Raw genomic sequence first — 10,935 nt, 5'->3', positions numbered from 1 at the left:
GTAAGTCAGCAAAATAGTCCATATATCATTTAAGTTGTCACTCACTTTCTTTTCCTTTTTTTGCGGTACACGGGCCACTCACTGCTGTGGCCTCTCCCGTTGTGGAGCACAGGCTCCGGACGCGCAGGCTCAGCGGCCATGGTTCACGGGCCTAGCCGCTCCGCGGCATGTGGCATCTTCCCGGACCAGGGCACAAACCTGTGTCCCCTGCATCGGCAGGCGGACTCTCAACCACTGAGCCACCAGGGAAGCCCGTCACTCACTTTTTAACTTGAGTTTTAATTTCTAAAAGTCTTTCCAAACACAAAACATGTGGGAAAATGGTATATGGGAAGCTGCAGAGATGAAATAAGCTTACTTCATTCGGCAAAAAGATGAATACCCAAACAACTTCTGCATAGCCGAAAGTGTCCAAATCTACTATCTTCGTTTTGTAGTCAAGGCTTCCGGAAAAATATGCTAACGGATTCCTAATTACCCAAATGCCCCATATCTGTTTCAGTAAGTATCATTATATATTATGGAAATTTTTCTCAGTGACAGAGAAAGACATCCTGGCCGAGCATCCCCCTGTCCATGACAGAGATGATGGGTCTCAAGCTACCTTGAAGGCGTTGGAGCCCACTTTATCCATTACTATTATTAATGGAGGACACAACTTCATATTCTGTTTGCTCTGTGTTTGTTAAGTCACTTCTTCCCTTCATTAAAATGGATGACACATAATTGAGTCTGTAGTGTGTGTATCACTGGAAACTGAACACATTTTTGTTGCTTTTATTAATGTCATAGGTTTCTAGGGGGGTCTACTAAATAACTAAGTCTAGTTTCACAGTTACAAATAAATTATGATGTAATTTTGAATAAATTAAGCTCATCATAAAGGAAGGATACTGATAGTTGCTACTACCCCTTCCTTGAGGGGCTCTTGTAAAGCACTAAATAAAGTAACAGAGGTTTATATGCATGCATATATTTTCAATGATATTTGAACACACTTGAAAAGAACTCTACAGAATGCATTATAAAACCTCGATGCTGTGTGTCCCTAGTTCCCAGCTCTCTCGTTCAAACTATTTAAATGAACAAAATGTTATCTATTAGGATAGCTATCAGAGTACTCCAAATACTACTTCTTGCAGTACCCTGTCCCAACCATTTGCCTTCCTCTTCCCATTAGTCCTTAATTCAGAAACCCCAGAGATTTGTCCATTAATTTATAAACATATTTCTTCATTCAGCCAAGAAAATTGATGGATCCCTTACCAAATTTCAGGCACCCTTCTTCAGTATGTTTTCTAGGCATGTTCAGGAAACACAGCAGTGATTAACACAGATGAATATAGCCTCTCTCGAGCTGAGGGGAGAGACAAAAGTAAAGAAGCAAATATAAAATCATAAGTGTAAATACGTAAATAAAAATTGAATAAATGGGTAGAATAACTAGTATATCAGGTAAGTGCTGGAGAAAAACAGCAAGCAGGGAAGGGAGATGGAGATTGTTAGCTGGTAGGAGGAGGCTGCGATCTGAAACTAAGTGATCACTGAGGGCTTTCTGGGGAAGATAAAATTTATGAGGGAACCTAAGGTTGTGAGAGGGAGCAAGGTGCATATCTGGGAAGTGAATAGTACAAGCAGAGGGAACAGTCAGATGGAAAGGCGATGAGGCAAGAGTGGGCTTGGAGTATCCAAGGAGCAGAAAGGATGTCAGTGTGTGGAAAACAGAGGGAGCAAAGTGGAGAGGAGAAGAAAACAGTCAGAGAGGAAACAGAGGCCCACATTTCTAGGGCTGTGGAGGCACTTTGAGGACTTTGCTTTTCCTGTGAAGAAGCCATTGAAGAGACTTGAGTGACATGATCTGACTTATGTTTTAACAGGATCTCTCTGGATGCCATGTTGATCAGAGACTGCAGGAGAATAAGGACAAGCCCCAGAAGACCAATAGTTGATTCAAATGTCAAGAAACATTTATGCCTTCACCCTTCAACTTCACAAATGATGCCATTTCCATTGAGCTATTGAAAAATATAATCTGGCTTTCAAAACAATAAACCAGAAGGCATTTTCTCACATAAGCAAGGTCACAAACAACTGTCAGCTAAAGTTGAGATAGCAACAAATCAAATAATAACAAAAAACATTTTTTATAGATTTTAAAACCTTACAAAGCATTTTCTTGTCCATTATCTAAGTTAATCCTCAAATCAACGCCATGAGATAGTTATTATTTTCCCATTAGAAGTGACCGCCTATTAAATCCTTAGTGATTGCTCAAGAAAAGCTGAAATCTTGAGTGTACATCTATTAATGCCAAGGGTTATTAATGCCAAGGTTGGGTTTTTTACCCATGGGAACATTGGATGCTAAAATCCACAGGGATTTTCAGCTCAAGATGGCAGACTAGGAAATATATTTACTTTCTGGTCCTCCTGAAACCATGTTTAAATAAAACTGTAGAAATACCAAAATTAATCAACCAATAAAAGCCAAGACATTGTGGAAGTCATCAACCACAGAAAGATTTCAACACATTTCGAGAAGGCAAACAATGAAATGGAGGGGCCATGAATAAAATAATGAAGAAAAGACTACCCTAAGTAGGGTCTGCACAAAGCCAGTCAGCTTTTGCTGAGCCCTGGTTATAGTAAAGGACAGAGGAAAGAAGAGGGGCTGAAAACAAGGAGACAAAAGTCATTTTAGGAAAAAACGTTCACTTAATGAGCTCCAGGGAACACTCAGCCTGCTGCCATACTCACTCATGTATTACAGTGGATTGTTGGTAAGCAAGACAAGAAAAAAGGGAACCAACAAACAAAAATCAAGACACTGTTTCTTACTGAACTCTTCTCAAATGAGATCAAGAAATTAGGGTTCAATGCCATAGTTGTAAATCATTTCTGCTCCTGGAGAGGTTAGAAAGGGCTTATAATAGTTACCCTTTTTTTTCAGACAGAATTTAGGTCTGAGCAAAAGCTTTTGTGTCCTCCAACCTCAAAGTTTATTGGGGATGGAAGTCCAAATTTGCTTTGACATACCATAAAAAGAATCTCATGAGCAGAGGGTCAAACTACTTTTGGGATACATGAATTATGCCCAGTGTGATTTTAAATAAACAAAAATATATCAATTTTTACTGATCTATATGATTCTGGGTTCTGAAACTTCTACATGTTACATGCCTGATATATAACACACAATGTCAGTCCCAGAAGAGAGAAAACACTCCAATGAAGCAAGCCAAAGAAACAAGATTTGAACAAGGTAAAGTGATGTGTAGACCAAGACCAGGATTTTTCAATTCTTTCCTGTCATGCTGTAGCTTCCAGCTCCTGAATAACAACACATGTTTCCCTTGTCCTAGACACACAAGAGTATGTCTCCTCTATGGGGCGTAAGAAGCTCTAGAGTTACATATGTGTAGTAAAGAGTGGACCCAGCCAGCATACTCACAATGACCAAATTGTGTTGATCGTTACTTTATTTTAAACCAATACATCACTCCATGCTGAAGTTGCAATAAATGATATATTTGCTTTCTAGACATGAATGAGATGCCTTACTGGATATACTCCAGGAAGGCCAGAGAAACTGGCTTCTAATCCATACAGAATAATTCATTGATGAATTCCTTTCAGGATAGCCCCTGATTTATCTAGAATATAAGCTTTACATACTTGGATCCTTCAAACTAGACCAAAGGGAAAAATCTAGGCTGCAAGCCTCAATTAGAAATGTGGGATGGTGCTATGCTGACAACTGGTGGTCCCTGACCTATCTTCTGAGATTAGAACCCAGTGTGGTGGATGACCAATTCACGCATTGAACAAAAGAACACCTCCTACAGGGCAGTGTATGTGTTCATTACAGGTATGGCACTTAGGGCTAAGTATCATAAGGACTTCAAGAAAAAAAAGAAAAAGTAACACATGAAGCATATATGATAAGGAGGCACCAGAGTCCAGAGCACGAGCTCTGGAATCACACAGGCTTGCTTCGAATCCCGGCTAAGCCACTACCATCTGTATACCCTGAAGAACAGTCGAAGGTTTAAATGTTCTTTTACCAAATTTCGAAAAACAAGTGAAGAAAAAGAACCTACCTGCCAGGAAGGGACATCGTGGGGTGCAGCATCCAGTCGGGTCAGGGCTCTGCATCCCCTGCTCAGAAACCTTCACCGCCTGGCTCATGGTGATGCTGGCAGCTCAGCAGCCCTGGAGAAGGTGCTCCTGTCTCCAGGGCTCACGGACAAGCTGGGGAGGTCCACGGAGGAGGCGGGCCACAGCCTGGCACGTTCTGGGTGCCTCCTGCACTCAGCTCTGGGCAGGCTCTGGCCTCTGGGCCCCGTCGCGGGGAAGGGCTGGCCGATACATACCCAGGGCTGAGGGGCCTGCAGAGCTGGTGCCCAGGCAGGGTGAGCTCTGGAGGAGAAGGCTTCCACAGTCCCCAACAGTCTCTGCATGGTGGCCCATCCGGTGCCAAACACCTGCCACCCACAGCGACAAGTCCCAGCTGCTAGAAAGTCCAGAAGGGGTCGGGCTCTTTGCCCTCGGGCCGGGTTTCTCCAGGGGCTGGGCTTGCGTGGGGCCCCCAGCCCACCCCCTGACCCGCCCGCCCTTGCTCTGTGACATGTACAATGCAATGTCAACACCCAGGCTGAGCCGGCTAGTGTTCAGTGCCTGCTAGACCTTGAGAAGAGTTAGCAGCTAGGGAGAAGCTCTCCCACTGTCACTCGCTTTTCTCAGATCAGGCAGGCAGCCCATCTCACCCCAAAGCTATGGACACCACACCTCCTTCCCAGGCTACCGTTTTCCGTTCTGCCCCTGTTTTCCCTTTCCATTCTGCCCCTCTTTTCCCCAGCACCCCATTTACGGCTTCGGGTGTCATCGGTGCTGCAGCAGGCAGCACCTCTGACCCCGAAGCTATGGACACCACACCTCCTCCCTAGGCTATCTTTTTCCGTTCTTCCCCTGTTTTCCCTTTCCATTCTGCTCCTGTTTGTCCCAGCCCCCCTCATTTATGGCTTAGGCCGGCATCGGTGCTTCAGCAGGCAGCAGCTCTGACACCAAACCTATGGACACCACACCTGCTTCCCAGGGCTGTCATTTTCCAGTCTGCCCCGTCTCCAAGTAGAACCACTACCTATTTCACACGGCTCTTCCTAGTTCTGGGAACACAACACTCACTGGTAGCAATGCCTCAGCCCATGCCTCGACTCATTTACCTGCAATGCTGGCCAACAGATAGACCAACACTTCAAAGTTATGACAGAAAGTTGAGTAAGTTATACGCTTGGAATTGCATTTATTATTATTAACAAGCACAACTGTAGTGCTTAGACTGTAACAAGTAATATTCTAAGTGCTTAGCAAATATTAACTCACTTAATCCTCATAATGGCAACCCTATAGGTAGGTAATGTTCATAATATTCACCTTTTTTGGGGGAAACTGAGGCCCAGAGGGGTTGAATAGCTTGTCTAATGCCACACAGTAAGTAGGGGGCAGAAACCCAGGATGAAAACCAGACCGTCGAGACTTTCATCACTTTGCTGTGTCACCTTAATAGATGTTGTGGTTAGGGAAGGGACTAAACTGACAAGACTGTGAACTAGAGAAGGGAGAAATTAGAAAATGACTTATCCTAGAAACTAGAGAGGATTTCATCTCAGAAATTTCTGGTGATGAGACCCGGAAGAACAAGAACATGGTTGGAATACTCACTTGGGTAGTATCTGAATCCATTGAGAAATGGTTTTGTTTTGTTTGTTTGTTTTTTAACTTAGAAAGGCCAGTTGGATGAAGATTAATGAAAAAAAAGTATAAAGGAAAAGAGGAAGGTGCCTGAAGTGAGACATAACCTCTTCCCTGTAAGTACTAGGGGTGGGCGTCCTGTGGGAAAGGATGGAGCTCTCTCTACAGGTTTGTCACCAGGATGAACAAGGAGGAACATGGCAACCATTGTACTGGTTTTGATGATTCCTCAAAAACCAAGGCTTTAGTTTCCAAGAACTACCCATGGTAGCATACCTACCATGTGTCAGACATGCCACCAAGTGTGTTTCCAGTCACACATTTTAATTGGAGAAATAGTTCCTATGAGGTACGCATTAGTTCCCTATGGCTGCTGTAACAAATTACTACCAATGAGCTTGCGTAAAACAAAACACACTCATTCTCTTATGGTTCTGGAAGACAGAGGTCCAAAACCAGTTTCCCTGGGCTGGAACCAGGAGTTGACAAGGCCGTCCATCCACCTTCTAGAGGCTCTAAGGGAGAATCTGTTTCCTTGACAGCATTCCTTGACTTCTGGCCACATCAATCCAACCCCAACTTCATCATCACATTCTCTTTGGAGTAAAAACTCCCTCTGCCTCTCTCTTACGAGAACACCAGTGGTTACATCTGGGTCCATCCAGGTAGTCCAGAGGAATCTCCCCATCTCAAAACCCTTACTTTCATCCCATTGGCAAAGTCCCTTCTGCCATTTAAGGTGACATTCACAGGTTCTGGGGATTAGAAGGTGGACATTTGGGGGCAATGGTACTATTCAGTCTACTACAAGGTAGATACTATTATCTTTCTCAGATGTAGGAAATGAAGTTTAGGGAAGTAATTTGTCTCAGGTCTACAATTTCCAGAGTAGAGATTTAAATTCTGCCAGTGAGACTTTAGGACACACTCTAAACAACTTTAACCTGTGTCCTTAATTACTGCATAATCCTTGGTTAAGAGTCACACTTAGGTATCAAGACCCAACTGAATATAACACAAGTACTGTCTCCTCTTTCACTATGTTTGCCTGGTGTATTTATGAATCTTGCCCAGAGCAGAAGAGTTCAGAAAATTGTTATGCACCTTTACTAGGAGAAAGCATTTACTGTTTGATGTGCACAGAGTAACTGGAGGCTATTTAAAATAAAATAAAATATGCCACCAAATCGTCAAGTGTCACAACAGAGGTAACCCCGTGGGAGTCTTGAGGAGACTAAAATTATCTCCAATTGTGCAGGTGAGAAAAGTTTCACTAAAGGCAGGTGTAGTTCAGCCAAGCCCTATGGCACAGAAGTAGGAATTTGGATATGTACGAATGGGAAAAAAGACATTTTAGGCATGGGAAACAGTTTAATGCTGAATGGATGAGAAATATACATTAGACCTTTCTAAATCAACTGGCTTATTAACTCAGTAAATCAGATTTGGTCAGTCAAACTAGCTTTAGCTGATTACTTATCCAGGGCATAGCTGTTGAGAGTAATTTTTGTCATAGAACAGTAAATAAAATTGTTGAACTATAGCTTTAGGCTTGCTAAGTGAAACAGATTGCTCTAGCTGATGTTCAAGTGACTTACTTGGTACTATTCACGAAATTGGAGGTTAACAACTGCTTAAGACAACATAGAGAATTGATCTTAAATAGTACTTGAAGTAGTTACTGTGTAAAGTATCTGTTCAGTAGCTCATGGTAAATGGATGTTTATAATCTCCACTGGACAACCAACTGCTTTTTTGCAAATGGTAATGTGAATTGCTGTTGCATAAACTATAGTAGTGACCACCTATCTAATTTGTGGTCCAAACCAGAAATCTTCTAACAATACTGGTCTCCTAATAAAAGTAAGCACGAAGCTAACACACACTGGGTGTCTCCCGTGTGCCTGTGCATGCATCTGTATCTCACTGAACCCTCATAACAGCCCCCAAGAGAGGGACTCTGAGTGTCCCCATGCTGCTGGTGGAGAAACAGGCACAGGAAGGTTCAATAGTCTATCTACCTAAGATCACACAGAGGGTGGGAGAGCCTGTTTTTAAACCATCTGCCTCCAATTCCAGGTGCCAGGAGCCAGATTCAGCCTACAGGCCTCTTCTGCTCATCTGGAGATGAAACCATGTGTAAGGATTAGTCAAATCCTGTCTTCACTCCTCAAGGTAGCTTGAACACTTGCACATCCTCCAAATAGCATGTAGCATAAGCAATAAGATGTTTGCCCCGGGTATTGTACAGGAACTTGGAATCAGCTGTGTCTAGTTAGGCTGAGCTGGTTAACACTGGAGAGGACCACCGATCTTCCACCTGGGCCAGTGCCTTTTGACCTCCTGCCATCAGAGGGCCGAAAACTACAGCCTGAGAATGTGCTAAACCCCATAGCCTAGTTAAGCCAGCTCAGAACAATGATGAGCACACCTTTTTCCAATCACCTTTCCTCATGCTCCCCATGCCTCATACTGCCCTGCTTCTTTATTCTTTATCCCATAGATACCCCAAGCCCCTTGCCTTTGGGGAGGCGGATTTGAGACCTATTGTCACGTCACTTCCTCGCTTGGCTGCCTTGTGAATAAACCTCCTCTTTGCTGCAAACCTCAGCATGTCAGTGTTTTGGCTTGCTGCGCCTCAGACAAAATGGTAGGGAGCAGTGGTAAAGGTCCCTTGCCTGTGAGGGAAGCTGGTTACTAGTAGTCACGTTGCGGATGTTTTCTCCTCCTGGGGGGGCAGGCGTCCTGCTCTTCCAGAAAGAAGGGAGAAAGGCAGGAGCTGGACCCTTGCTCTCAGGGTCACCGTCACCTAGGAGCTCGTTAGAAGCACAGAATCCAGGCCCCACCCAGAACTACTGAATTACAGCCTGCATTTAAAAAGATCCACAAGAGAGGCATACCCATATTAAAGTTGGAGAGGCACCAAGCTGGAGTCCACGTAGCTCATCCCTAGGGTCATCCTCTTCTCCGCAGCTAATGAAAACGAGGCAAAGATTCATCCCGAGCCTACTCTGCCTCAGTCACTTGGGTATCACATGAGGTCTTTTAATCCTCCCGAGAGCCTGCAAATGAGACTGAGGGTCAGAGTGGTCAAGCACCCAAGGTTCCATAAAAGAACATGAACAAGGCTCACTGGAGCCCAGACCTCCAAAGAAGAAGGCCCCTGAGCACAGCATGGCACCACAGCAGCCCAAACGGTGGGCCTGGAGGGTAGGCCAGGGTTCCCACGCAGAGTTTACACCATTCGACAGATGCCCAGAGCAGACCACAAGGCAATATGAGAAGTAAGTTCTGATTGTGGAATCTGTGAATTTTGAGGTTTAAAGAAAAAAATCTGTTTTTGGGGGGCTGGTTAAAACAGTTCTACCAAGGAGTAAAGAGAGGGCATCTCAAGGCTCCTTCTGGACTTAGAATTTAATGCCTATTTATTGAGAAACGCTCCGTGCATTTGCTCAGTCCTATGTCAAGATGAAGTTCTCTGTGCCCTAGAATTTTAGGTTCTAAAAAGGCCACACAAATGGGTGAGACCTAAAAAATGCCAGAACAATGCAACGGCCTTAATCAGACTGTCTTTGCTTTGCTTTGTTTTGCTTATAAGTCACTGACTTTAAACTGAATATGGTGTCATGTCTTTATTTTTCTTGAAGTATATATTTTTTAAAGATCATATAAAGATATTCTTCCATGGTAAGACTTTTACATTGTATTTTGCTTCAAATGGAGTGTGGTACATTGACCCTCCATCAGATGATTGCTTATAACTCAGATTTCTTATAACTCACCTTGCTTTATTAAGAATACCGCTAGAGGCTTCTATGCCCCTAGTAATAAAAATGCATTTTCAGGCCCATTCAAACCAATGACAATCCAAGTTTACAGAGCACAAGATAATGAAAATTCTCTCGGAGTAGTGCTTCCGGCCAATCGGACATGCTAAGGCATAACCTTGCAGTGCTTCCTCTAAGCGATAGGGTGCCAGAAAAAAAATTCGTAGTCCGAGGTTGCCCAGATGTACCGTACGGACGAACCTGAATTTTCTATCCGTGAGATTGTGAAGAAGGAAAAATAAATCTCTGTCCGTTTTGTTGTGGCACCTCGAACTGCAAAAGTTATGGCTGTAGTGTGTGGATAACATTGTAATATGCAGAAGTCTACAAATTCTGATACCTCTGTGGAAACACTGAATCCCACCCACCAAGGCACTGGAGCTGTGCAAATGAGAATCAAAAATGCCAACAGCCATCACAGCAGGCTGAGCCAAAGTAAATCCATGATCCTCACCGATGTTGGGAAGGTCACTGAACCTGTATCCCGGCACAGAAGGAATCATTCACAGCATGTCTTGAAAGATGTCATTCCTCCACTGGAACAACTGATGGTTGAAAAAGAAGGTTATCTTCAAAAAGCTAAAATTGCAGATGGAGGAAAGAAACTAAGGAAAAACTGGTCTACTTCCTGGATTGTTCTTTCTAGTCGAAAAATTGAATTTTACAAAGAATCCAAGCAGCAGGCTCTGTCTAATATGAAAACTGGGCACAAACCAGAAAGTGTGGATTTGTGTGGGGCATATATTGAATGGGCCAAAGAAAAATCAAGCAGAAAGAATGTCTTTCAGGATAATCTGAATTATCTGTGATTTTAAGTAATCATAATGGAATCTCAAGGATGGCATTTTTTTCTATGCTTCTACTACCTGTCATTTCAATTCTGATCTTCTGGGAAATGCAAGAAACTCCAGATTTTTTTGATATGGAGATTTACTAACATCTTCCAAATAAGGCAATGGGAAAAAGTAAATCAAATCAGAGGATATACTGTTCCATACAAATTGCTTCCTGACTATGATGTTTACATGGATAGTGTTTTAAATTGTAACTTCTCCTAAAATTGGAACACCTAAAACATCATTTCTTAAAACGTAGCTTCAGGTAGTAAAACTATCAAAACTTTGCTTGTAAGAGAAATTTGGGTACTGGAAGGAATGAACTAACTCTCAACATATTCTGAACAACACATGCAAATATAAAGTGTCAGAGGACTCTGAGGACCTGTTGAGTTATTTAGACTTTTCAGCATGTCCAGTATGCCTTTTATAAGGGGAAATCGAAAGAAGGGAGTGGGGAGCTTCAACTACCATGGCTTTGTGCTTTGATTTGCTTGATACTGCCTGAAGTTGTTCAGAAGA

The 10,935-nt window shown here is 43.1% G+C and overlaps 1 protein-coding gene and 1 long non-coding RNA gene across 2 annotated transcripts; one reads left to right on the top strand and one right to left on the bottom strand.

Moving 5' to 3' along the window:
• Positions 1 to 205: 205 nt before the first annotated feature.
• Positions 206 to 4,583, bottom strand: LOC132529695 (uncharacterized). The gene is made up of 3 exons (XR_009543542.1): positions 4,100 to 4,583; positions 1,267 to 1,357; positions 206 to 293 (listed from the first exon to the last, which is right to left on the bottom strand). It is a non-coding gene; the product is annotated as an uncharacterized LOC132529695 (long non-coding RNA).
• Positions 4,584 to 9,891: 5,308 nt separating this feature from the next.
• Positions 9,892 to 10,386, top strand: LOC132529985 (rho GTPase-activating protein 15-like). The gene has a single exon (XM_060167062.1). The coding sequence runs from the start codon at positions 9,892 to 9,894 to the stop codon at positions 10,384 to 10,386; it is 495 nt and encodes a 164-aa protein (XP_060023045.1).
• Positions 10,387 to 10,935: the final 549 nt, after the last annotated feature.

The sequence above is a fragment of the Lagenorhynchus albirostris genome, chromosome 11, assembly GCF_949774975.1.
Source record: "Lagenorhynchus albirostris chromosome 11, mLagAlb1.1, whole genome shotgun sequence".
Classification (NCBI taxonomy): Eukaryota; Metazoa; Chordata; class Mammalia; order Artiodactyla; family Delphinidae; genus Lagenorhynchus; species Lagenorhynchus albirostris.
Note: the sequence above shows the minus strand (reverse complement) of the source record. Positions and strands in the feature narration are given on the sequence as shown.

Coding starts and splice junctions, on each gene's coding strand:
- LOC132529985 (XM_060167062.1), top strand. CDS start 9,892: ATGCAGAAGTCTACAAATTCTGATACCTCTGTGGAAACACTGAATCCC.